At 40.8% G+C, this 26,043-nt stretch overlaps 1 protein-coding gene across 1 annotated transcript in view; it reads left to right on the forward strand.

Moving 5' to 3' along the window:
• The first annotated feature begins 12,760 nt into the window (after positions 1-12,760).
• Positions 12,761-26,043, forward strand: part of LPGAT1 (lysophosphatidylglycerol acyltransferase 1) — a 63,317-nt gene continuing 50,034 nt past the window's right edge. Inside the window, exons 1-2 of the mRNA XM_065892507.1 lie at positions 12,761-12,951; positions 13,828-14,092. Of these exons, the coding sequence (XP_065748579.1) occupies positions 12,826-12,951; positions 13,828-14,092 (391 nt within the window). The 5' untranslated portion in view covers positions 12,761-12,825. The remainder of the gene's footprint in view (positions 12,952-13,827; positions 14,093-26,043) is intronic.

Below are 26,043 nucleotides of genomic sequence, written 5' to 3' on the forward strand. Positions count from 1 at the left end.
AAGAATATAATCAGAGGAGCTCCTATGTGGGATTTGCAGTCCAGATTTCACTTTTGAAAGTGAAATAACTTGAGTTAATCCATGTAGTCTTGAGTTAATCCATGTGGTCCTGGAAATAGCATTTCCAACCTCTCACCATGTCCTGCCAATTTTACGTCCTAAATTTCTCTCAAATCCATCCTCTTCCCCTCAACTTCACTGCCACCACCCCAGCCCAAGCTACTGTCTTCTTTTGCCTGGATACTCCAACAATCTAACTGCTCTTATTAATTCCATTCCTGTCCTCCTATACTTGGTTTTCCATATGGCAGCCAGACTGTAATCTTTAGGAAAAATTAGATCACTAAGGTGACCAACCTCTTGGTTAGCCCAGAACTGTCCCAGTTTTAGCACTGAAGTCTCATATCCCTCAGTCCCAGGCAAACCGGGATGGTTTGCCGTCCTAGGATTCTGCTCAAAACCTGCCAGCAGCCAATCATCCTTGGGACAGAACCCTTTATGATGGTCTACAAGGCCCTATAGGACCTGTCTCTTGCCTTCCTCTCCAGCTCATCTCATACTAGGCTCCCCTGTGGGCTTACCACTTCAGGTACACTGGCTTTATCTTATTCATGAGAACTTATGCTGCTCCTTTCCATCTCAGGGCCGTTGCCTTTCATTTCCCTGCTGGGGATGTACTTTCTGCCTCCTTTCACTTAGGTAACTCAGGTTCATCCTTCACATCTCAGCTGAATCCTACCTCACTCTGTTACTCGCCTCTAACACAAGCTCTCAGAACATTTTGTTTCTTTCCTTTTCAGCACCTACCACGGTCATATCATTACTCATTAGTAGTTTAATGTCTGACTCCCATACCAGGCTGTAGACACTGTGAGTATAAGAACGTGTGTGTTTTTGTTTGTCATTGTAGCTTTAACTCCTAGAATGTGCCTGGGACAGAAAAAGGGCTCAGTAAGTATCTGCTTCAGTTCCAATGCTAATGCCACAGGCTAGCCTGAAGACTTTCTGAAGCATTTGCCTGCTTGTAGTCTATTCACCTTTTAAACCATGAAGTCCACTACTGCCAAACTTATCTTCTAGATGTAGATACCCTCTGACTTTTCACAGCCACTGTGTCCCATATTGGTCTGTCGCTATGTCCCTGTATATAATTAGAAAGAGTATATTTATTAAGAGCGTGCTGTACACCAGCACTGTGCTAGATACTTTATATAATCTATTTGCTCCTCATAACCACCCTTGAGGAATGTTCTCCCTATTTTACATATGAGAAGACAAAGGCTTAGATTAGGTAACTAATCTATTAGGGTCATAGGGCTGGGGACCTGGAACCAGGATGGTGCCTGATGCATAAACACTTGCATTTTTGGCTTTCAATTACATGTTTTATGAATTCGAGTTAGGTTTGGCTGTGCATGACAGAAAAGTCAAAGTGTAATATTAGTGACTTAAGGAAGATATAAAATTACATCTTTCTCATGTTAAAGAGACCAGAGGAAAGCAGTCTGGGGTTAGAATGGCCTGATCACCAGGGACCCAGAGTCCTCCTATGTCACTGTTTGCTCATGTTAGCCTGTGACTTCCAGCTTCTGGTCCAAAATTGTTACTTGAGCTCTAGTTACCCTCATCCCTATTTAGTTAACAGGAAAGTGGAAGATGTAAAAAAGGATGTGCCCCCATCCTTTAAAGGTATTTTAGAGAAATCACAGCTGATATAAACACTTCTGTTTATATCTCATTGGACAAAAGATAGTCATATGATCACACTGCCCTGTAAAGGAGGCTGGGAAATGTAGTCTATGTCTTGGCTGGCTATGAGCCCAACTTAAAAAAAGAATCCCCTGAGTCAACTATACTACAATTAAAAAAAAACTTCTTGTAAAGTAGAAAGAAAAAAATGGATTGGGGGAAATAACCAGCATTGTCCAAACACATGCTATAGCACATTCTACTTCTGATTTTCAAACCACCTACAATTTAGTTTCCTCCTACATAACCTTCTTGTTTTCCGTCCTTCACTCCCCTAAAACCTTTGCCGTAATAGAGCAGTTCACTTCTCTGTCTCCCAGACAAATCAAGCTCATTTTAAGTTTTACTCTCCTTGCTCTCTTTCCTTCTTGGGAAGGCCTCCTGTCTGCTTCCATAACACCTCCCATACTTTACCCACCCGCTCACCTCCTCCTCCATGGAGGTTCCACTGACTCTTCCAGTCAGTATACTTTCCCCTTGTTAGAACTCCAATTGCAAACATCAAATGTCCACATAGCGTCGAGGCATTTCATTATCTTCTATAAGTCTTTTCTGTATTACCTTTCTTTCCCCCAAATAGAATGGGAGAAGCAAAATTCTGGGCACATGGAAAACACCGAATAAGTAAATACTTGTTGATTAATACATTACAAAAGTCTTGTTTATATACTCAAACACTTACCTAGACCTCTGGTTCATTCATGATTGCAAGTTAGTCTACACAATGGGACTTCCATGGTACCTATTCCATGAAAATATATTCATCTAATGAATATTTGTTGAGCACACATTAAAGGCCCCCATGGAAGAAGGCTTGCTCCAGGTTATCCATTGGTAGCTCTCACCTGGTTTCAAGTTTTGAGGTGATGTATGTTGTTCGTTGGATTGCAGCTCACTGCTTATCAAATGTTATGTATACACAAACCACCTGGGAATCTTATTAAAATGCAGATTCTGATTCGGAAGATCAGGGCAGAGCCTGAGATTTTGCATTTCTAATCCATCCCAGGTGACACCGGTGTTGGCAGCCCACACAGTAAATAGCAAGGTTTGTAGGGACCTTCAGAGCACCTGCCTCAGATCACGTGAAGATGCTTTTTAATGCTGAAGATCCCCAGACCCCACCCCAGACCGACTGAATCAGAATCTTTGGGATGAGGCCCAGGAATCCACATTTTAACAAGCTCTCCAGGAGATGATTATATACACTAAAGTCTCAAATTAAAAAGAACTGCAGATGTTTCTCATGATTAGGCATATTTAAAAACATTGAAATAGAGTAGGTACATTTTCAGAAGAATGTCATTCAATTCAACATGACGTGGAGTTGCTGAAGGTTTACCAAAACCTCATGTAAGAACTTAAACTATAGAATTACTATAAGTTGAGTGGCTCCAAACTTTAAAAATCCCATCCTTTTGTTGCAGGAAGGGGGACCCCTTCCAGGGCCTGAGAGTGGGCGCTTGTCTAACACTTGGAAATGAATTGTCCGAGGAGACACACTTACTGACAAAGCAAGAGACTATCGGGAAGAGGCGCCCAGGCGGAGAGCAGGAGGGTAAGGGTGGGTTCACGTGGCTCGTAGTGTCGGGTTTTACGGTGATGGGATTAATTTCCTGGTTGTCTCTGGCCAGCCATTCTGACTCAGGGTCCTTCCTGGCAGCGCGTGCAACCACTCAGCCAAGATGGATTCCAGCCAGGCGGATTCTGGGAGGTTGGTAGGACACGTGGACTGGTGTCTCCTCTCTCCTTTTGACCTTTCCCGTATTCTTCTGGTTGGTGGTGGCTTGTTAGTACCGTGTTCCTTACCAGGATCTCCTGTCGTAAAATAATTCATGCAAATTGTTACTGTCTTTGCCTGGCCAGGGTGGGCGGTTTCGGTCAGTGTTCCCCCTAACACTTGAAGAGGCAGCATTTTAGCCTCACTCTTTTGCCGATAGCCTTGTTTAATTCACAGTACTTAAAACGGGAGCTTGTGCTGAGAAGACCTCATAATAGGAAACCAAGAGATGAGGGATTCTTTGTCGACGGTTCCCAATTTACAATCACGTTCTCTTTCAAGAGCATGTGGGTTTGCATTTCCCCATAGAAATTATGTTCTAGGTGAGAGGAAGTAGAGAGGCAGGGCCTGCCAGGTTTTGGGGTGATGGAGGGTGGAACCCTCCCTCCAGGGCCTGCAGCTGGCTGTGCTGGGAGGGAGGAGCTGGGATCCCCCCAGCCCTACTCTGGGGTTTCTCCAGGCTGTGTGGTTGCCAGTAGCTGATTCTTAATAATTTAGATCTTTATGCTTTGAAGACAGAAGTTAAGAGACACAAAGGATTTGAAAGCATGTTTTATAAACTGTTTCTTAAAGACATTTCAAGAGAAAACCACTTGTAAAGAAATTATTTCCTTACCCTATTTACTTCGTTCAACCAGTAAGTACCTGCCTACTTCAGGGGGTTATTGGTAACACGAAGCAAGGCGTGTGTGTGTGTGTGTGTGTGTGTGTGTGTGTGTGTGAGAGAGAGAGAGAGAGAGAGAGAGCGAGCGAGCGAGAGAGAGAGAGAGAGAGAGAGAGAGAGAGAGCGCACTTTGTTGACTGCAAGGCACTGGGAAAATGCAAGGTGGCATGATTTTCATTACAACAGTCTCAGCCAACCGGCTCAGTCCCCAAGATGACAAATCAATCTTAAACACACAGTTTGAAAAGGAGCAGGGTGAAAATTTCTGCTCAAACCCCTTATGATTTAAGCTGATGAGAACTTCGGAAAGAGCCAAGCTGCACTGCTGAAGACTTGAATAAGAGGGGAAATTTAACCCAGATAAGGACAAGTTATAACGCTTTAGAGGAAACATTAAACACGCTATCAGACCTGAATGACTTGTTAACTTCTGATGCATCAAATCGTCAGAGAGCAGGTGGAGCAGAGAAAAGGTAGGCTGGGCAGGGAAGCTGGACCTCTGTAACCTGGCTAAGGGACTGCATGGGGACCCAGGACACCATAGAGGGTCACCAACCATTGGCCAGAACTGAGTAGTTTCCTGGGCTGTGGGACTTTGAGTGCTAAAATGATGAAAGTCCTAGGTAAATCAGGAGTTGGTCGCCTTAAGACCACAGCAGCTGTTTCTGGTGCTCTCTGGGATGAACAAGCCATGTAACTTCCCCATACCTTCTTTCCTCTGTTCATAAGTGAAATTATCCTGTGTTCCTCTTCCACAGGGGAATTCCTCTTCCTTAACAAATATCACTAAATTTCACCACCCCAATGACAGAACAAAGTGTTGTTTTTTCTTTTCTTTTTTTAATTTGTGGGAAAACCCATAAACATAGGATACTTATGAGTTAAAAGCTTCCAGACAAGTTAGGAGTCCGTTGTCAATGGTAGGACTTGGAATTGTGAAAGAAAGCTTCAGACATGTGACTCCATGGGATCTCCTGAGGATAAATATGAGGTCAGAGGAAAGGGAGAAGAAGCTAGTACAAAGCAGATAGGGTACTCTTTCCAGAAGGAAGTCAGTGCTGGGAAATTCTGTGGACACAGTCCAGGGAAATTGCCAAGGTGGAATTCAGGTTAGCTGTAAGGAGAGCGGTTTTGTCTGGAAGCTAAGCAGAATCCAGGACCCTGAAAAGACCTAACTTTTCTGAGGGTCTAGAGAGGCTGAAGAAAGTAGATTTGGCTTTAAACTGGAGGATGGACTGTGGAAGGACAGAATGATTGAAAGGATCAAGCTACTGAAGGACCATCAGAGAAAGAAGTGAGAAGGAGGGGCTGGAACTTGTTTGCAGTCTGAGTGGGGTAATGTGAAATTATGCACCTGGAACTTCTCAATCTGTACAGTTTATATGCCGAGACCTCCCTGTACTGCAGGCTCAGAATCAGGCAGGTAATTGTGCTATCCACTGCAACAAGCATGCAGAAGGGATGTGTGAGAGCAAAGAATTAAGTCAAAACTGTGGGGTGCTCTCTATATAAATGCAGTAGTTATTCAGAGAAGGGACTCTGGAGTCCTGGACAAGAAGAAGGACAAGAAGACAGCCTTCCCGTGGTTGTTAAAAGATGGTCAGAGAGAAAGAAGGATGGCTTTCCAGGTAGGGGAATAGCCAAAGCAAAGCTACGGAATGTGTTTGTTTAAAAGTAGAGAAGGCTGGGCTTCCCTGGTGGCGCAGTGGTTGAGAGTCCTCCTGCCGTTGCAGGGGACACGGGTTCGTGCCCCAGTCCAGGAAGATCCCACATGCCGCGGAGCGGCTGGGCCCGTGAGCCATGGCCGCTGAGCCTGCGCGTCTGGAGCACACGGGAGAGGCCACAACAGTGAGAGGCCCACATACTGCAAAAAAAAAAGAAGTAGAGAAGGCTGGTTAGGAAGTAAATGAGAACTGAAGTAGAATTTGACAATGTTTCCCAGCCTTTCATTTCACGGCAGTCCTTGACAATGGTGAAAATAGGTTGGGGTAAATGGAGGCCACCAGTTTGTACCTTAGAGTGCCAAGCTCTGCCTTGGGAACCTCACTGAGACACAGCAGCGTGCATGGCCCGTTGGTTGATAAACTTTAGGATAACGAGTGAGGAATCTGGTGTTGAGGTCCTGAAGTAAACCAGACAGAGAGAGTCACACTTGATTTGCTAGGACGTGTAAAAGCAATGTCAAAACTTGAGCAGGAAAATAAAATGTTAAAAATGGTACTTTAAGCCAAATACTACAACCACATCATCTAGGATGGATTTGGAGTAGATGATAGCTTGAGAATGAGGAAGGAAGATATTTTAATAATAAAAGGGGTAATATTATTTTGTACAATTAGTGATTTAGCTGAGGTGCTTCTAGCCACTGAAACAATCTTTTTTTTTTTTTGCGGCTGCATTGGCTCTGCGTTGCTGTGCCCGGGCTTTCTCTAGCTGCAGAGAGCAGGGGCTGCTCTTTGTTGTGGTGCGCGGGCTTCTCATTGCGGTGGCTTCTCTTGTTGCGGAGCTCGGCCTCTAGGTGTGTGAGCTTCAGTAGCTGTGACTCGCGGGCTCTAGAGCGCAGGCTCAGTAGTTGTGGCGCATGGGCTTGGTTGCTCCTCGGCATGTGGGATCTTCCCGGACCAGGGCTCGAACCCGTGTCCTCCGCATTGGCAGATGGATTCTTAACCACTGCGCTACCAGGGAAGCCCGAAACAATCATTTTTAAAAGGTTGAAATACATCTTAAGATGAAGTATTAGCAACATTTATTGCTTCTGGCCATGGTTTGGATAATGATGGTGATGATGACAATGATGATGATGTCACCATTCAAGGTATCCTACTGTCAACTTAAAAAAATGAAATGATTTAGTCTGAATAAATTAAGTAAACATTGAATTCAATTTTTTTTCCTACCAAATATAAGGCACTAAGCTAGACATTGGAAAAAAATGAGAAAGACAGGTGATATGGAACCTCTAATTTTAGCAGAGAACTGAAATATAAAACATCCAAGCCTGTTACAGTATGGTAAGCATTGGGATATAAGAATGCACACAGAGGAAGAATGAATTCTGGGGGTGGGGCTGGGGGTATGGATCCTTTGATATCTTAGCTGGACCACGAAGATGAGTAGAATCAAAAAGACACAGAGAGGGAATTCCTGGTGGGGAATTCCATGCTTCCACTGGTTAGGATTCCACGCTTCCACTGGTTAGGATTCCACGCTTCCACTGCCGGGAACCTTGGTTTGATCCCTGGTCGGCGAACTAAGGTCCCACAAACTATGTAGTGCAGCACCACCACCCCCCAAAAAAAGCACAGAGAAGGGAAAAGCATGAACAAAAAAATGCATGAGCTCGTATGTGTGAAGTTGCACAGTACATCCTTTCAAGACGGTGTGAGAAGGGAGTGATAAGAGATGAGGCTGGAGAAGAGTAGCATCCTCTGAAACTTCCTCTCAATCTCTCTTTCTCTCACCCTTTTGGTGGAGAGTGGCTTTTCTACCAGCCTCTCCTAGAGAGGCACTGTAGTTTGTGGTCAGGAGAATGGGCTCTGGACCCTGAGAACTGGGAATCCTGTCGCAGCCCTGCCACTTGCTGGCTGAGTGACCTGGGGCAGATCACTTAATCTTTACACCAGTAAAATGTAGGCCCTTATAAGGTCTTTGTGAAGAATGAATGAGTTGATGCATGGAAAGCAAGCACTGAGAACAGGGCCTGCAGTGTTGAAAGTGATCAATAAGTGTCAGCTATTATTACTATTTTAACATAATCATCAACAACATGTCATTATTTTAGTTATTATGTTAGGAAAAGACAATTTAAAATCTGAATTTGTCTTATTCTTAGGGGTACTACATGATTTCGTAGGTTCTGTCAGCGAAGGAACTTGCTGAAATAGCCTCTCCAAAATATCTTACAAGAATACTTCTCCACTACAGTACCTGGGAATCTACCAACAGAAATGCTTTTAAGGAAGTCCTTTATAAAATGTTAATACTTCAGGAAGAGGGAATGTGGGTTTTAGCCATTAGCAACTCAGCAGGGATTAGTTTACCACACTAGGCAGGAAAGGCTGGGCTGAACTAAGGAAATGCAATGTTGGATAGGTGAGAAAGAAGGTTCTAGCTTAAAGAGTGTTGTCTGTTGGGGGTGGAGGTCTTAGGTGGGGTCTTCAGTGCCCCTTGGAAACTAGGTACCATTTCAGTATCAAGAGGGGAAAAGGGAAATTAGTCGAAGAGGAGAGGGACATAGAGAAGAAGAGAGAATTGTTTACTTCACAAAACTGTTTAGGGTCAACCTTGTTAATAACAAGAGTTGCTGAAATGGCTTAAATAAAACTGTAGTCAAGTCTTGTCTAAAACATTTTAAGGTTATAAGTCCTAACATATTTTATGTAAAATGATTATGGATACTAATATAGAAGAAAACTATATATTATATATTTCATATATTTAGGTATATATATATCTCCCTTTTTGTTTGAAGTTAAAGCTGACAACAGTCAGAATGCATGACTGTCTTGGGTGCTAATTTCTAGGTTGCAACTGTTTCTAGTGATGTGGGAGGCTGGTATCAAATCATTGCATGTTTATAAAACTGCTGGTTGGGTTTCCCCTGAAGAAATATGAGGAAATATTTCATTGGCGCTTTAGTGCAGAACCCGGTAAAGGTAGGTGAAATGTTTTTATAATTGCCACCAGGAAAAAGAGAGAGCCCAGGAGGATTCTTCTGCCCAAGGGAGCTCCTCCCTGGTTATAATCTAATTTGTTGGATGTATGTGGACCAGATGGGTGGAATTAAACCTTCCCAGGTGTTGTGGTTAGATTGTTTTAAAATGTCTGGAGACTCTTGGAAATGCGAGAAGTCATATTTCTCTTTCAAAGGACCATCCTCTTGTGATTCAAATGTGGGCTTTTGAAACTGAAACTATAAGTCTTGTGGCTATAGGGTGGGGTCTCCTTGTTTTCCTTCTTCCCCTATTGGGCTATACTATAGGAAGATGGCAAAATTCTTAATTTATGTTTGTGTTTTGATAAACCTGGCTCTAAGGTAGTTGGATAGGGGACTGGAGGCTAGTTAGTCATTGAAGAAGGCCCTTGCTTTCTATAGATCTTCTACCCTGGACAACTGGCCATCCCAACCTTCTTGTTACAGTCGTTCAGAGCATATATGCATCTGTCTGCCTGTGGTATTGTGAAAATAAGCAACAGAAAAATCTCAGGAGGCTGTCTCAGTAAATTGAAAGCTGGCGGGGCAAAAAAACCATATAGGCAAGAGGGAGGTATTATATGTAAGGTAAAAGAATACAAAACATATATCTTAAATGAACTCTGAAATACAAGAAATAAATATAAGCGTCATCTGAAATTGTTCCCTGAACAATTGTTCCCTGAAGAAGCTAGACCAAATGCAGTTCCTTATCCATGGTAGGCACTGAATTGTCTGGAAACTGAACACGCTGCTGTGGTCAAGAAAGTTAAAAAGATAAGCCCTCTCATTCATCCTGGGCAATGAAACAGGACATACCTACACCTGAAACACGATGTGCTTAGCATGAAGATAAGTCTAATGAAGTTGGAGCCAGTCAAGAGTGGACTAGCTGAAAGATTCAAGATTAGGGTTTCCACATCTCTCCCATAAAAAGCCACTGAAATGGCAGAATTCTGCAGTGTACACAGTAGAAGGATGATGTTATGGTTGAATTGTGTCCCCCTAAAATTCATATACTAAAACCATAACCCTCAGTACCTCAGAATGTGGCTATATTTGGAGATAGGGCCTTTAAAGAGGTAATTAAATTAAATGGGGTCACTAGGGTGGGTGCTAATCAGTGTGACTGGCATAAGGACTGTTGTCCTTATAAGAAGAGATTGGGACACAGAGACAGACACCAGACACCTGCATGCACAGACAGATGACTATGCGAAGTCACAAGGAGAAGATGGTCCTCCACAAGCCAAGGCAAGAGGCCATAGAAGAAACAAACCCTGCCAACACCTTCATCTTGGACTTCCAGCCTCCAGAACCATGGGAAAATAAATTTCTGTTGTTTAAGCCACTCAGTCTGTGGTATTTTATTATGGCAGCCCTAGCAAACTAATACAGATGAGAACAGATATGATTAAATGATTTAAAATCATGAAGGGTCAAGAAAAGGATGTGATTATCTCAGGATACCTCTAGGTCAGAGTTTCTTAAAGCATGGTCTGTATACCCTACCTGCATCAGAACCACCTATGACACTTTTTAAAAAGCATGTTCTCAGGCCCCTGTGGACCTAGAGTATTAAAATTTTCTGGTATGAGGTCCAAGAATCTTTTTTGTAGGCACCACAAGTGATGTTTTGCATGCTGAAGTTTGACACCCACTGTGCAAGGTCTTGCCCAACCTCTGGCATGACTGATTGGTACTAATTACATCTCAGCAAGTGCTGGAGTATCTGAAGCTCTGGCAGATGCTCTGTGATCCAGGAACCGGGTACAGATCACATGGTAGGTTATCTCTCTCCAGGTGTCAGCCAGTGTTTGCCAGTATGTGAGGAATGCTGAATGGGATGGACCTAATGGAATCTTAGGGGAGTTTATTCTTGATTCTTGGAAGAATATATGCCTTACCTGTCTTACCCACTTAAAAGTATAATGATATATTTTAAACAATAATCTACAGTACATATATTATTTCTCTCATGAGATTTATTTAAAGATTCTATTGCCTGGCACCTAAATTCTAAGAGGAAATACAAGGAATAGAAAGGTCATATTTAACTTTTCCATTGCTATACATCATTTGATCTTATATAGAAAGATCTCTGACAAGGTCTATGCCTTTTTATGCCCTGTAAAGTTAGAATATAATATTGGTGAAATAGATAAGCAACATATATAAATAAAAACAAATGAATAATAAATGGAAAGAAATCTAATAAATTATTTCAGCCAGGCTCTGTGCTTTCATATTTCCTCATCACCCAAGGGAATAGAAATAGAATATATTTTTTCACATGTTCGTAAGGCGAGTTTTCTTTTCTTCATCTGTGAGCCAAAGAGGAGCTGAAGTTAAGGGTTGAGAGAGAGAGAGAGAGAGAGAGAGAGAGAGAGAGAAAGAGAGAGAAGTCGTTGAGAGTCCAAAACAAACACAGTGATAAACATTTTATAGGCGGAATAAGTGGCATTCTGATTTAAACATGGCAGTTCACTAGGAACACAAAAAAATGCGCACCCCCTACCCCCATTTAAGGGATATAACAAGATTTTATACTTTTTTTTCTTTTTAATACTGAAATTTAGGTAGGCCATATGAGAATGTTCAGATGGGCAGGCCATTGAGCTATTTCTCTATTTTTCTTCTGGTGGTCCAACCTTTGAAACAGAATGCAGCTACAGTACCTCGGGAATAACCAGGCCTGTCCGGGGTACTTATGGCCACAAAATTTTGAGCACTTACTCAATGACTGTCACTGCCTACGTGCTTTCCCCTCCTTGACTAACTAAATTTCAGTGTTTCTGTGTGGACCGCCCATTCCCACTGGATTCTTTTGGGGGCGGAGGGGGCGAGAGGATGGATGGGGCATCATAATTGTCATTAATGTGCTTCCAGGTGCTTTCCAGGAACAAGAGTTCTGGCACTTAACATGAATTGATTTTAAACTCTAGACCTTAATACTCTGGGGAGATTCAGAAGAAAAGCCATGAGAGCAACTAGGTTTCATTAGGAAAGAAAAGAAGACATTCAGTCTTCAAGGAGACAGCTTTCCAGTTTGGGCAGCGATCGCGTTTGTCAGGAGAGAAAGCCTTAACAATGAAAAACGGCTGTTTTGGCTAAAAAGTGGCTCTCAATTTGGACCAAATCACTCGTGTGGTGTAAGGATTGGTGCTCATTCCTAGATCTTTCCGAGTGGCCCTCTTCCTCGGTCCCGGGCTGAGGCAAGTCCCGGCCTAGGGGCCAGGCAGCCCCAAGGGCCTCGATCCGCGGACAGCGGGATCCCTGGCGCCGGCGGCGCCGGCAGCGCAGGCGGCGGGTTGAGCAGGCGGACGACGGCGGCCGCGCCTTCATTAGAGGGCGCTCTGGGGGCGGCTCTGCAGCAGTCCCGACTCCCGCCGCTTCCTCCCCGCCGCCCCTCCCCGTCAGCCCCGGCGAACGCGGCTGGGCCCTGGGGATCGAGTCTCGGCACCGCCGTGGACGGGGCGCGGGGCACGCCGCAGCCGGAGCGGGGCCGGGCCCCGCCGCTCCTCCTTCCGCCTGCCATGCATTCTTCCGGCTCCTCTGGCTCCCGTAGCCCCAGCCGGTGCCGGGCCAGCCCGAGGTAACCCCAGGCTCGGTGGGCTCAGGCCCCGGGGCTGCGGCGGGCTGGGCCCGGGGAGGCGCTGGGGGGCCGGGGAAGGGGTGTCGTAGTCGCGTGGCCCGGGGAGGCGGCGGCGGCGGCGGCGGCGGCGGCGGCGGCGCCGGCAGCGGCATGAGGGACGAGAGCGCCGTAGGCCCCAAGAAGGAGGCGGGGGTGCTGGGCATCCGCCCGCCTCCCCGGGACCCGCCCCGGTGACAGGTCTGGCCTCTGAGTCCCCGCCGTCCCTCTGTCCGCAGGCAGCCGCGAGGGGAGTAGGGCGTCCGCGCGCCCGCTCGCGCCGCGCCTCGGCCGCCGCTGCCGGGTCCATGACCGCGACTCCTCGGCCGGGGACACCCGCCGCCGCCGCCGCCGCGCAGCACCGCGTCCCGGGCCGCCGACCCCCGGCCCCACCGGCTCCCGCGCTCCACCGCTCGCCGCCCGCGCCCGCCGAGGTGAGCCTGGCGCGCGGGCCGAGACCGCCGCCCTAACGCTTCCACATCGCGGAAACCGCGGCGGGCCCCACCCGCCCCCTGAGCTCTGCCGTCGCCTCCTCTTCCCTGCTTCTTTCATCATCCCTGGTTTCCCTGCCCTCTGGTCGGGGCCGGTGCTCCTCATCCCTGGCCCTTTGCCTCCACCTCCTTCTGCTATTGCTCCCCTCCCCCTACTCCTGTCCTTAATCCTTTTTTCCTTATTATCGCCCACTTTCTTCCTCTCACCCTTTTGCCTTCTTTTCTGCCGCCCCCCTTTTTTTCTGTAAAAAAAAAAAAAAAGGAACACAAAACCCGATTTGCCGCAAATGAACAATTTTAACTTAACTCTTTTTGCTAACGCGAGAGACCTTTTAAAGGAATGAATCAGTGCAGGAAGGGTCGTGGTGAGGATACCGAGGTCGCAGTGTCTGGGAGATTTGATCTAGAGGTCCCCGTTTTAGTCGTCTTTTCACTCGTATCGTCAGTTTGGAGATAACTGAGCGTGTGTGAAGCAAGTGGGTCTATTTTTCTTCGTTAAAGTCCAACAGAAGACTGCAGTCAGACGCGGTGCGGGCCGGCCGCAGATTAGTTGGTGGGAATAGTGTTATCATTTGCTAAATATATTATGACATAGCTGTGCCTCCGTGAACAGCTCCCTTGACCTTGTGCGGCTCCTCCTCCCTTGCTCTCTGTCCCCCTCTGGAATTTCCCGGACAGATCGCCGAGGTAATACACTAGGAAAGCTTAGACCCTCGATTTTTTCATTTATTTTTGTGCTGGAAGTGATTTCTCTGTTGGTGACTATCTAGATGTGTTTAATCCATTTTCCTTTTTAAATGAATTTTCTTTTCATCTCAGAAAGACAGGACAGTCTCCAATGCGAGAATGGCTGTGACTTTGGAAGAAGCTCCGTGGCTGGGCTGGATCTTGGTGAAAGCCCTGATGAGATTTGCCTTCATGGTCGCCAACAACCTGGTTGCTATTTCCTCCTACATCTGCTATGTAATTGTGCTTCAGCCCCTTCGACTGCTGGACAGTAAGCGGTTCTGGTATATTGAAGGAATCATGTACAAATGGCTTTTAGGAATGGTGGCTTCTTGGGGATGGTATGCTGGATATACAGGTAAGAGTGGGAGCACTTTTTTAATGCATATTAAAAATTTTGTAATGTTATGCTTAAGTCAGGAGCCATGATTTAAAATATGTATATATATATATATATATATATATATATATTACACTTTGGGTGGAAGATGCTTTGACTATTGAAAAAATAAATAGAAAACAATTCTATTGAGTTGTTTTTTTCCAGAATCCTAATTTAGGAAGAATGATATTTTCAGAAGTATAATTTCATAATTATATATTGGTAAATTCCTTAAATACTGTTTTAAAATGATTGACGTCTATTAAAACCAGTATGTGAAAGCGCTCCTAGAGGAGTAGGAGTGAGTTTTATAGGGCTTCAGGGCTTTGAAAATGAAGAGGTGAGATATTTAGCCCATAATCATTGGGCATTAAGAAAAAGTACTGAGCCCCATTTGTGCTAAGATAGTTTAATAAGTTTTTTCACAGTGTGTCGTACTGTGTTCACATTTGAAGCCAAGCAAAAAATGGCTTTCTTTTCTGTTATGTGTTTCTTTTGTTTACTAGAATCTATGTTTTATCTCATAATTCTATATTAGAATATTAAGTATAAGAAATTAAGTTTTATCCCTGTTAAGCTAATTTATCTTCTGAGTGTCTTTTAGTAGATTTTTATTAATTCTATTCTGAAGCGAACTTTTAAAGAACTGAATAAGTAGTGGTTTTTTTCTGTTTATAAGCCTTATGTGCTTTGAGAACTTATGCCCCTGCTGTGAAAATTCTGTATTGTTTATTATATTTATTTGACTTTTTTCCTTTAAGAATTAGGATAAAGAAAAAGGCACTGAGGTTTCTGGCATTTGTCTTAGACATTGAGACTTTATCATAGAATTCTATAGCTGATAAGCTCCTTAGCGCTAGTGCCGCAGGTGCTGTAGGTCGTATCTTGGAAGAGTGAGGAGGGTACTCTTAGGGTGGAACTGCACTGCAGTTCCCCATTGAAAATTTTCTGTCTCCCTCTTTCCTGCCCAGGCTACATCTCCAGATTTTATCCACACGTGTGAGGGCTGACAGCACACAGCTTTTATGGAGTCTGACAGTCTCTTGCTAGATCAGAGTGCTCTTAGTTGCCCCAGATGAAGCCTTTTCTCCTGTCAATGCCATTTATTATTCTGCAAGACCTGAAGCCTGGGAAATAGTGTAGGCATTGCTTCTTTGTTATGTGTCTTGTTGAGATCCCAATGCTCTTTAGATACAGTAGGTGAACTTTGAGTCCTTTTTTTGGGACCTGGTGGTAGCAGTAGTAGTGGGAGAAAAAAAAAATGAAGTTTTCATCTATGGTGTTGAATTCTTACCTGAACTGCACTGCTGTCATAGAATTGCTTTGCTCTGTATAGTCTGAGCTTTCCCCAGTATGCTATGCGGTATGAGTGGCTTTGTTCTTTGCACAGTATACTTAAGTTTGCTTGTTTTAAATGAGCTCATAGTATTTTTAGATACAAGTTCTAGAAGTTCACTCTACTTAAAAATAATGAAATTACTGAAACACTTGTGCCTGTGTGTGTGTTTGTGGAATATTTGCGTATAAGTATTAGCATGATGAGAAGCTTGAAAAAAATAATTTGGCATTTACCTTGAGATTGTAAGGAGTGCAGTGGTGCTGATTGAAGTTAAAGTTAGTTATCCTGTGGCCACAGCAAGGCTGCAGTGTATTTTTAAGCATATTTTCTTGGGGAGTCTCATCCTTGCTGCCTATAGAACTACGCATTTTCTTTTGCCACCTGCTTGGAAGGTGGTCTTGGCATGATCTGCATATTTTAGTCTCTCTGAAGCATCTGCTCTTCTTCAAGCTACTGCTTTTTGACCATTTGATCAGTTGGTCTCATTTAAATATAGGATATTTTAGTATGTACATTTTAAATGGTCTTTCTATAAGCAGAATACTTCTAGAGGGTCTGGTCATAACAGAGCACAGTCAAAAGGTCAAGCAAATGTAGGAATGACTTTTGTTGAAAGCCACGACTGGGTCTAAAGAAGCAAACATAAGCAAGGGTTGGTGAGCAGATGTTCCCAGAAGGGTCTAGGAGGTTGTATTAGGCTTTGTATAGATTATGTGTTTTATTTCTTACCTTTGTATCAAGAGGAGGGTGGGCCTAAGTTGTTTTTTTTCCCCTTTCCCTGTGCTTAAGTTTCACAGATGGAAAATTGAACGTTGCCAAAGGAATCCTGCTCAGCAGATCTAGTGTGTTCACGTTCTAGAATAAAAATTGCCAAACTTTGTTGAAAAGCCACTTCTGAGGAAACTTTAAATGTTAGTTAACTAAATATTAATTAGGAAGCTGAAAATTGAATATTGGTATAGAATATATTTTCAAATTGTGTCATTCTGTCTAAGGTAAGTCAATTGCTCAGCTTTGCTGCTGAGGACTTAAGTTAATTATCTAATCTACACAGCCCCAAATGGTAGCTGCCAGCCATATATGGCTATTTAAATTTAAATTAATTAAAATGAAATAAATTTAAAACTCAGTTTCTCAGCCACACCAGTCACATTCCAAGTGCTCGGTACTAGATGGCTAGTGGCTACTGTATTGGACAGTGAGATAATAGAACACTTCCCTCATCACAGAAAGTTCTACTGGATGGAGCTGATAAATAACAGGTATGACATTCTCCTTTTTCTTAGAAAAAAATGCATTTTATCTTTATAAAAGAATATTTTTCTCAACATCGTTCTAAACAGATTTCTTTTGGGGAGGACAGGAAGATTTATTAAAGTTTTATAAAATTGTCCTTTAATTTGAGGCAAATGTCACAAAAAATGAGTCCTTTAAACTCAGACATGCTTCTTGCATGGGGAATGGTGAGGCTAGTAAAGCCCAAGAGCTTGACTGGACGTTCTTGTACTTAATCTGCGTTCTCAGAGCTGGAGTACTGTCTGTGGACACAGAGGAGGGAAAGGGATTTTCTGGTCTTTCTGCGTGTTTCTGACTTTACATCTGTTCAGGGGAATACATTTCTTGAAATAACTGAGAATGTTGGGGTTTCTTCATCTCTAATATGCAGCTAGGTAGTGATGATTGTTGTTATCATATTTCCTTTAGTGGGAAGTGCTGTATAAGCATCTTATCTTGAGGAAAAGTTGTATACTGCCTTGCTCTCTTATTTCAAGAGCAAACCAAAAAAAACCTATTACCTTAATTAATGATTCACTTCTACATGCTTCATTCAGATCTGGGATAAATCAGTACACTCCCCTGCCCTCAATTTAAGTGAAGATTGGCAAATATCAGTGAGAGATTTTGTTAAAATAAGATGTTTATTTTGATTTTCATTCACTTATTTTAATAAATTCATTGTTCCCCATCCAAACACATTTAATTAAAGTCTCTTACACAAAATAATTTAAAAATATTCAATGTAAGTGGAAGCTCCAGAATTTCTTGTGTAGGATGATGAGAGTCTTTTGGGCCACAGTCTGTCTGGAAGAGAGCTGAGGTGCCAGGGGACTTGCCACCAAGCCCCCTGTGTTTTGCTTAGCAATAGCTCTTTCCCTTAGATCGGGTATTTACTTTAGAGAAAGCTGATGGAGATTAGGTTTAGCTTCCTCCCACTCCCCAGTTGACAGCTGTCATGGCTCTGTGTTAGTCTTTGGGGGTTATTTGATTATTTGATAGTGTTTTACTTATTTTTGCTGGGACATTCGTTGTGTGAGAAAAATTAATTATTAGGAATTATATCTGACTTTGACATTTTAGAGAGAGTTTTAAAATATACCTTCTAGAGCAGTATTTTTCCACCTTTGAGTCATAAACCAATTTAATGTGTCAAGATGAACATTTGAAAAAAGTAAAATAGAAAATAATTAAATAGAAAATACCAGAAGTGTACATGTCTGTACTGGGCAGTGCTACAGAATACATTTTTTACTATGAGCCCTGTCAACATTTGAAAGGCATTGTTCTCGTGGAAAGAGCACTGAAATTTAGGAGAATTCTGGGCATCAGCTGTCTTGATCTAGCTTTAACTTTAGCATCTCTACTTAACTAGTAGGAGGGAGATCCTTACCTGCTCCCTGCCCACCGGGCTGTGAGCTCTCTAGACAGAGATGTGGTCTTCTTTACAACCCTAGAGCCCGGTTCATTGCCTGGTGCTCACAGGGTACTCTGTAAGTGTCTAAATATTTCTTGAATGATCCCTTCTTTCATTCTTGGTCCCAGCTGAGCTGCCTTAGCTGCCTGCCTTCCTGATCTTGATAACAGACCTTTCAGGAAGGTAGGCAGCTAAGGCAGCTCAGTCTGTAATCAAGATCATTGCAATCCACAGAATATAAACCCTGAACTGGATCATGTTTTTCACACACGTGCGCGCGCGCACACACACAAAAAACCTACAATACCACATTTGTTAATTTAACACACCTTAATTGAGCTTATATTATGTGTGGGAACAGGTGCCCTGGAGGTGTTGAGATGCATAAAGACATAATCACTGACTTTAAGGAGTTCACAGTAGCCTTGGTGGGGAAGACAGTGCCAACAACAATGAACACATCCTGGTATAATGCTCTAATGGATGTGTACCATGGGATGGAAGAGGAAGGGCTCCTGATCTCGCCCCAGGGGTAGGTGGTAGCAGAGAGGGAGTAGGGCATTTAGGAAAGGAGCAGCTTTACATTCTTTTATTTTTTCCATTAGGGAAATATTTCTCTGTGGGGCTAATTCTATCATCAGTAATTATAATAGATTTAAAAGATTTGAATAATACATCAGTTTGAAATTTATATCTTTGTGATGATAATATTAGCTAACATTTATTGCAATATAAGCCAAGCAGTGTGCTATGTGTTTCAGTCATTTAATGCTCACAACAGTCTTATCCGGTTGATACTATTATTATCCCCCATTTTATTATTGATGTTGAAATTGAAACAGATTTCACAGTTACTTCCTCTTATGCATTAACTGAGTTGATGCTGCCACAAGTGTATTTTTGTATTTATAGAGCCGTTATTGACCTTTATATAATATTCCTAGAATGTTTCTTAATTTTTACTACCCATATTTTTGTTTCTGAGGCATGAAATCTCTTTCTGAAGCTACAGATCTTTAACACCTGAAAGCAATATTATAGCTGTGGATTTCTGCAAGAGGTTAAAAAAAAATTGTTGCTTCAACAGAATAATTTGTAGTATACTATAAATTTCATAAAATGCCACTTCCTTAAGATTCAGAGAACAACTCAAATTTTAGTATTTGAGTGCTTGACAGTAGATTGTCATCAGAATAAGGAGTTACTGCATGCTTTTAGATCAACAGCTTATCTTGACATAAATCCAGGTGAGGAGTTTTCAGTAGTGTTTTGATTTTTATATGGAAAAATTTTTATATACCATTAAAGGTAAATATTACTAAATTCTTTAAACTCAGAAATTTGATATCTAGTCTTATTTCAAAAACTGTATATAATTGAGTAATTTGTTATAGTTTTTAAAAATATATAAGGCATATTCATTCATGTACACATACCCTATACATGCACTATTACAGAAGCACATGAAATGTTATTTGCAGTTTTTGTTTATAGGTAAGACTTAGATTCTGGAGTCAGAAAGAGCTGAGTCAAATAATTCCTACTTTCTTTTTTTTACATTTGCCGTGTATATCTTTGCCCATCCTTTTGTTTTCAAACTATTTAAATTATTTTGATTTAGATGTATCTCTAAATCAGCATGGAGATAGGTTTTGCTTTATGAGTCAATTTGAAAATCTCTTTCAATATGAGTTGAATCCATTTACATTTATTGATATGTCAGACATGTTTTGTCTGGGCTCTGTCATTGTATTTTGTGTTTTCTGTTTTTAATTATATAAATGTTAAGTCTTTCACTGTGTAGTCTTTCTTTGCTTTTTTGTTCTTTTGATATTTAGAAAGGTTTGTATTTTTGTCTTATTAGTTACTTTATAAGATATTTTTAGTTCTCTATTCATAGTAACTATTAGCTGTTTTCTATGAAGAAAGGTAAAATTCTTTTAAAATACTCTCTTCTCTCTTCCCCTTTCTCTTCTGCATCACCCAGTTTTACTCAATAGTGAATAGTATTTATTCACAATTGTATTTACATTTGCACTATTATGTATGCTTTTACTTCTACTGCTTGATTTGTGAACTTTAAGGCTATCTATTGACTCCCAGCTGTTAACATCAAGGTAAGCAGTAAGTTTATTATACTTCCTGCTCACTTTCTTCCTTCACCCAATTTTTGTTATTTGAATTTATACATTGTTATAGCCTATAATGTTTGTGTTCTATTTTATCACCTTTATCTCTTTCTGTTTTAGTCTTACTTTTTCAGTTAAATATATATATAATGCTCACCCAAGCACTTTTGCAGAAGTTTTTCCCAGTTATCCTGCGGCTGGTTAAAGTTTGTCCTCTGGTGGTTTCTCAATAACGAGTCATGAAAATAATATGGGAATATTATTCTTACAGCATTTTCAGAACTTCTTTTTGTTGCTTTACACTTAGGATGGCTTAGCAGGTATAAAATCCTTGGCTCACTCTTTCTTTCCTTGAGTATCTTACAGGTGTTGTGCAGATGTATTCTGGCATTAAATGTTGCTGTAGAGATGTGTGAAGCCAACTTGAATTTTTTCCCATGATTAATGATTTGATCTTTTTGCCTATTGGCCCCAAAGGATTCTCTCTTTGTCTCTAATATTTGGTAATTTTACTAGGATATGGTGGTGTAGGATATACTGGCACATGTGTGCCTTTTAATACGTAGATTCAAATCTATTTTTATTTCAGGAAAGTTTTCTTTAGTTATAACTTTAAATATTTATTTTGTTTGATCATTTTGGTTTTCTTTCTTGGTGACCCTAATTATATGTCTGTTGGATCTCCCTTTGTATATCTTTTTTGTTTATTATTTTCTCTTTAATCCTTTTAAACACTTTTTCATTTGTTTGTTTCTGTCTTTAATGTCTCTTACTGTGTCTTCTGCAGTGTCTCTTTGTTCTGCTTTCAGTTTCTTCTTCATTTCTGTGATGCTTTTGTTTTTTCTTCTGTTTCTTCCTTGAGTTCTGCCAATTCATGCTTCCTTTGTTCCTGTTGTCTAGACAGTTCTTCCTTGAGTTCTTATTTTATTTATGCTTTGTGAGCTTCTTCATAGTGGGGTGGCTTCATTGATTTTCTTAAATTCATGCAAGAATATTTAGTTATAGTTTTTATCTTCTCCATTGTAATGTTTTTCTAGCAGTATTGTTTGACAGCTGGTACGTTATGCCGCTCGTTTCTACCATTTTTCTTATAGTATCTCCAAGTCAGTGCTGTGCCAGTTACCTTTTTATTCCCTGTGATTTAGTGAATTGGATTTTCCTCAGTTATTTGTAGGAGGTGTGGGTGGGGCCAAGGTATATTTCCAGATTTCTGCCTCAGAGAGAGTTTTTTTTACATATGGCGCATGGGTGTGTTCTCTGTGTTGCCACAAGTCCTCTGCCTCTCCAAACCAGACTGAGTCTAGGAGGCTTTTTGCCACCAATTCTGGACTTCCCACTCCTTCCTTTGCAGCTGTGACTGGAGGGACACAGCCACAGCATGCCAGTGTACATCCCTCTCCTTAAGAATGTGTGGTTTTGCTGTTGCTTTCTGAGATCTGCCATTATTGGGCCCTCCTCATCACATGCCACACGTTCTGTCTCTGTCTCTGCTCTCCACTCCCAATATAGATTCTGTCTGATATCAGCTTTGTTTGATCTCAGTCATATCTCATGTATTTTGGAGTTTTTATATTTTTCTTTTTCTCCTAGGCTTGCTGGAAAAGTTTTGTGAGGTTTTCTTTTCCTCTTTCTCCTTGTTGCTATGTATATTTTCCAGGAAGATTCACGTCTATAACTCTACTGTGTTCATGCCAGAAAGTGCAACATAAGACTTTTATTCAGCTATGTAATTATAATTCAGTCAACTCTGTCTCCATTCTAATGCATTACTAGTTGATTATTATAAAATGGAGACCAACTTTATTACATAATTAATTTTCTTTAAGGTCTGTCCAAAAGCAAGAAATAGCCTCCCCAAGGTTTTTTTCCTCCTAAACTGTTTTGGGTTTTGGTTCTCAAACTGTTTTGATTCTTGGAATACTTATCACTGGAGTATAGTTAAGATATCCACTCTGTTTCCACTTGGCTACAGTCAGAAAATGTCACCAAAATGAATGGAAGAAGTAAGTTACCTTTGATACTTGAGTAAGGAATATGAATGAAATGTAACATTACTACTGCTCTCTAGGGTCTGGTCTATAGACCACCTTGAAGACTTTAAGGATGACTAGTGCCCCCAAATTTTGAAAATATATTTATAGTATATTATAATGATTAAATATATTAAGTATATATATTAGTAAAATAAAAAGTGTATTATCTCTATTAAATATAGTATATTTATAGTTTATCTGTTACAAACTAGCTACAAGAGTTTCTTTTCAGAGTTTGCAAACTAGTGGCCCTATTCAGCAGCTGATGGGCTTTATTTGATCTTCGCAGTATTTCAACTTTTCTTTTAATTAGTTGCCAACATTTCAAAATTAGGGGGATTTCCCAAAATGCAAAAGATAAAACCAAGATTTCCAGCTCTTGAGAAATTAGAAATCTGGCTGTGTGGGGCTCTCACATCCAGCAGCAGTTTGCTGGAGCTAAGTGATGACCGCCTCCTTTAGATGGGCCTGTGCTCTCCACTTCACCCAAGAGCCCACGCCTTCCTTGTTTTACTCTGGGCCTGCTTTGCTCGTTTACATTACCTGCCTGGACCCCAGAGGCTCAGATGATGTTCATTAAAAAAATACTCAAGTAACAATTACTAGGCTATTTCTGCTGGGCATATGATAGTTTTGCATTTATATGCCTTAATAGTGCCTATATACTAACGAGTTCTACCATTAAAACTGAAAGCTTGTTAGTGACCTCAGCTGCTGATTTCATGTAGCAGAGGCCTGCGATGAAAACTGAAAAATAAAGTTTCATTAGTAAGAACTGTGGTCACGGGTTTTTCAAGTTTCATGTACCGTATTACTAGCCCAGTGAAATGTTTCCTGTTATTTGTGCACTCGTTAATTAGTAGAATGTCTCAATTCTTCTTTTGAATATAGTCATATAAAAATCTAGATTATTAAAAATTGGTTATTCTCTTTGCTTTTCATGTTTTGAATATGAAAAACAAAGCAAGTCTAGTTGATTTCTGTTTCTTTAAATTATAGTGCAGATAATTTTAAAATAGTATTGTAAAAAGCATGCATAAATTTTAGTTATGAGGTTATACTTTTTCTTAAGGTTTGGTAGATCTGATCAAGTTTTGCTAGTAAAACACTTTTCCCCAAACTTTTTTCTTTCTTTTTTTTTTTTTTTTTTTTTGTGGTATGCGAGCCTCTCACTGTTGTGGCCTCTCCCGTTGCGGAGCACAGGCTCCGGACGTGCAGGCTCAGCGGCCATGGCTCACGTGCCTAGCCGCTCCGCGGCATGTGGGATCTTCCCGGGACCGGGGCACGAACCCGTGTCCCCTGCATCGGCAGGCGGACTCTCAACCACTGCGCCACCAGGGAAGCCCCAAACTTTTTTATTACTCATTAAACTTTAAGAAACCATTATGAATCAGGTATATAAACACATTTTGCATATGCTATTAACTTGGAGTTTACATTATTTGACACTTTAAGGGATAAAACACCTGTAAATTTAAACACATCAAGATGTTTTTGAATCATCAAAAGACTAAACTATGATCAATATAACTTTACTATATATGTTAAAAATTTATATATACATATATAAATTGAGATAGAATTCACATACCATAAATTTCACTATATTTAACAAATAAATGATTTTTACTATAGTAACAATATTGTGCAACCATCAGGGCTGACTAATTCTAGAACATTTCATTACCCCAAAAGAAACCCCAAACCCTTTAGCAGTCACTCTCCATTTCCTCCTCCGTTCAACCCCTGGCAACCTCTAATCTCTACTTTGTATGGATTTGCCTATTCTGGACATTCATATAAATGGAATTGTACAATATTTAGCCTTATATGTCTGGCTTCTTTCACATAGCATAGTGTTTTCAAGGTTCATCCATATTGTAACATGTGTCAGTACTTTATTCCTTTGTATGTCTGAATAATATTCCATTGTATGGATAGACCACATTTTGTTTATACATTCATCAGTTGATGAACATCTGGGTTGTTTCCACATTTTGGCTGTTGTGAATAATGCTTCCATGAACATTCATATACAAATTTGGGGGTGAACATATGTTTTCAAATCTCTTGGACCTAGGAGTCCAATTGCTGGGTCATATGATAATTCTATGTTTAACTTTTTGAGGAACTGCCAAACTATTTTCCATACCAGCTGTCCCATTGTACATTCCTACCAGCAGTGTAGAAGAGTTCCAATTTCGCCATATCCTCACTAATAGTTATTATTTTCTGGGTTTTTGTTGTCGTTGTTGTTTTAATTTGGCCATCATAGTGGATGTGAAGTGATAGCTCATTGTGGTTTAGATTTGCATTTCCCTAGTGACTAATGATGTTGAGCATCTTTTCATGTGCTTATATATGTCTTTAGAGAAATGTCTATTCAAATCCTTTGCCCATTTTTAAATTGGATTATTTGTCTTTTTAGTATTGAGTTATAAGATTTTTTTCTGTATTTGATATACTATACCCTGTCTATTTTTTCACTGGTTGCTTGTGCTTTTCGTGTCATCTAAGGAACCACTGCCTAATCCAAGGTCACGAAGATTTACACCTATGTTTTCTTTTAAGAGTTTAGGTTTTATGTTTAGATCTTTGATCCATTTTGAGTTAATTTTTCTATATGGTGTAAGGTAGGGGTCCAAACTTCATTCTTTTGCATGTGGAGGATATCCAGTTGTTCTAGCATTGCTTGTTGAAAAGACTATTCTTTCCATATTGAATGATCTCGGCACCCTTGTTGAATATCAGTTGGCCATATGGGTTTATTTCTGGCCTCCCAATTCTGTTCCATTGATCTATATGTCTGTCCTTATGCCAGTACCACACTTTCTTTATTACTGTAGTTTTGTACTAAGTTTTAATGTTAAGTATATTTTGCTGTATTTTAATTCTTTAAAAATTCATGATCCTTTTTGATATGTATAATGACTTCAATAATGAGGCTAGTTCACTAATCAGAACTAGTTTAAAGCTGTTTTGGGTTTAAAAGTGTTTACTGAAAACCGTGTTTTTCAAGAATTAGCATTCATAATTGGGTTAAATCACCCCTTTTTACCTCTGTGTTGAGGAAATGCTTACTAGCTATGTATTTCACTAGGAGTTGTCTTAGAAATAGTGTGATTAGGAATAACGATATTTCTTTCCTGTTGCTCTGTCAAGAAAACAGGACCTTTATTGTAGAAGTATCTTGTGTGATTGACCAATCAAATGCTTATTGACTGCCTACTGCCAGTTAGCAAAGTTATTGATTTGTATAATGCTGTGTTAGAGAGTGTGATTTAGATTAATTTCTACCAAAAGGATTTTTGGCATAGTTTCTACTTTGATGGATGGCTTTGGGAATAGTTGAGTTTGCTATGAACTATGTGTTCAAAATGCTCCTGCGAAAAGTTTTCTGAAAAATGGAGCTCAATATACAGATTTCCCGCTCATGTGATGGTTCCATTTTTTAAAGTTAATTTAATTTTAAAGTTAATTGAGGTCTTTGCAGAGAAGAAAATTAACTAGAAGCTAAATTTATGTTGTAGAATAAAGTATGGATTACATGGATAAGGAAAAAGGATGTCATTTTGAATGAGTCACAGGCTGTTTTTTATGGGTGGGATAGAATTAGTTTTTGTATATGAGAGACTAAATTAGGCAGTCATTTTAAAGCTGAAATAATCATTTAAAGCTGTTTTAAGCCTCAAATACTTATATACAGGTGTTGTTTTTTTTTTTTTTTTTTTTTT

The sequence above is a fragment of the Phocoena phocoena genome, chromosome 1 (genome assembly GCF_963924675.1).
Source record: "Phocoena phocoena chromosome 1, mPhoPho1.1, whole genome shotgun sequence".
Lineage (NCBI taxonomy): Eukaryota > Metazoa > Chordata > Mammalia > Artiodactyla > Phocoenidae > Phocoena > Phocoena phocoena.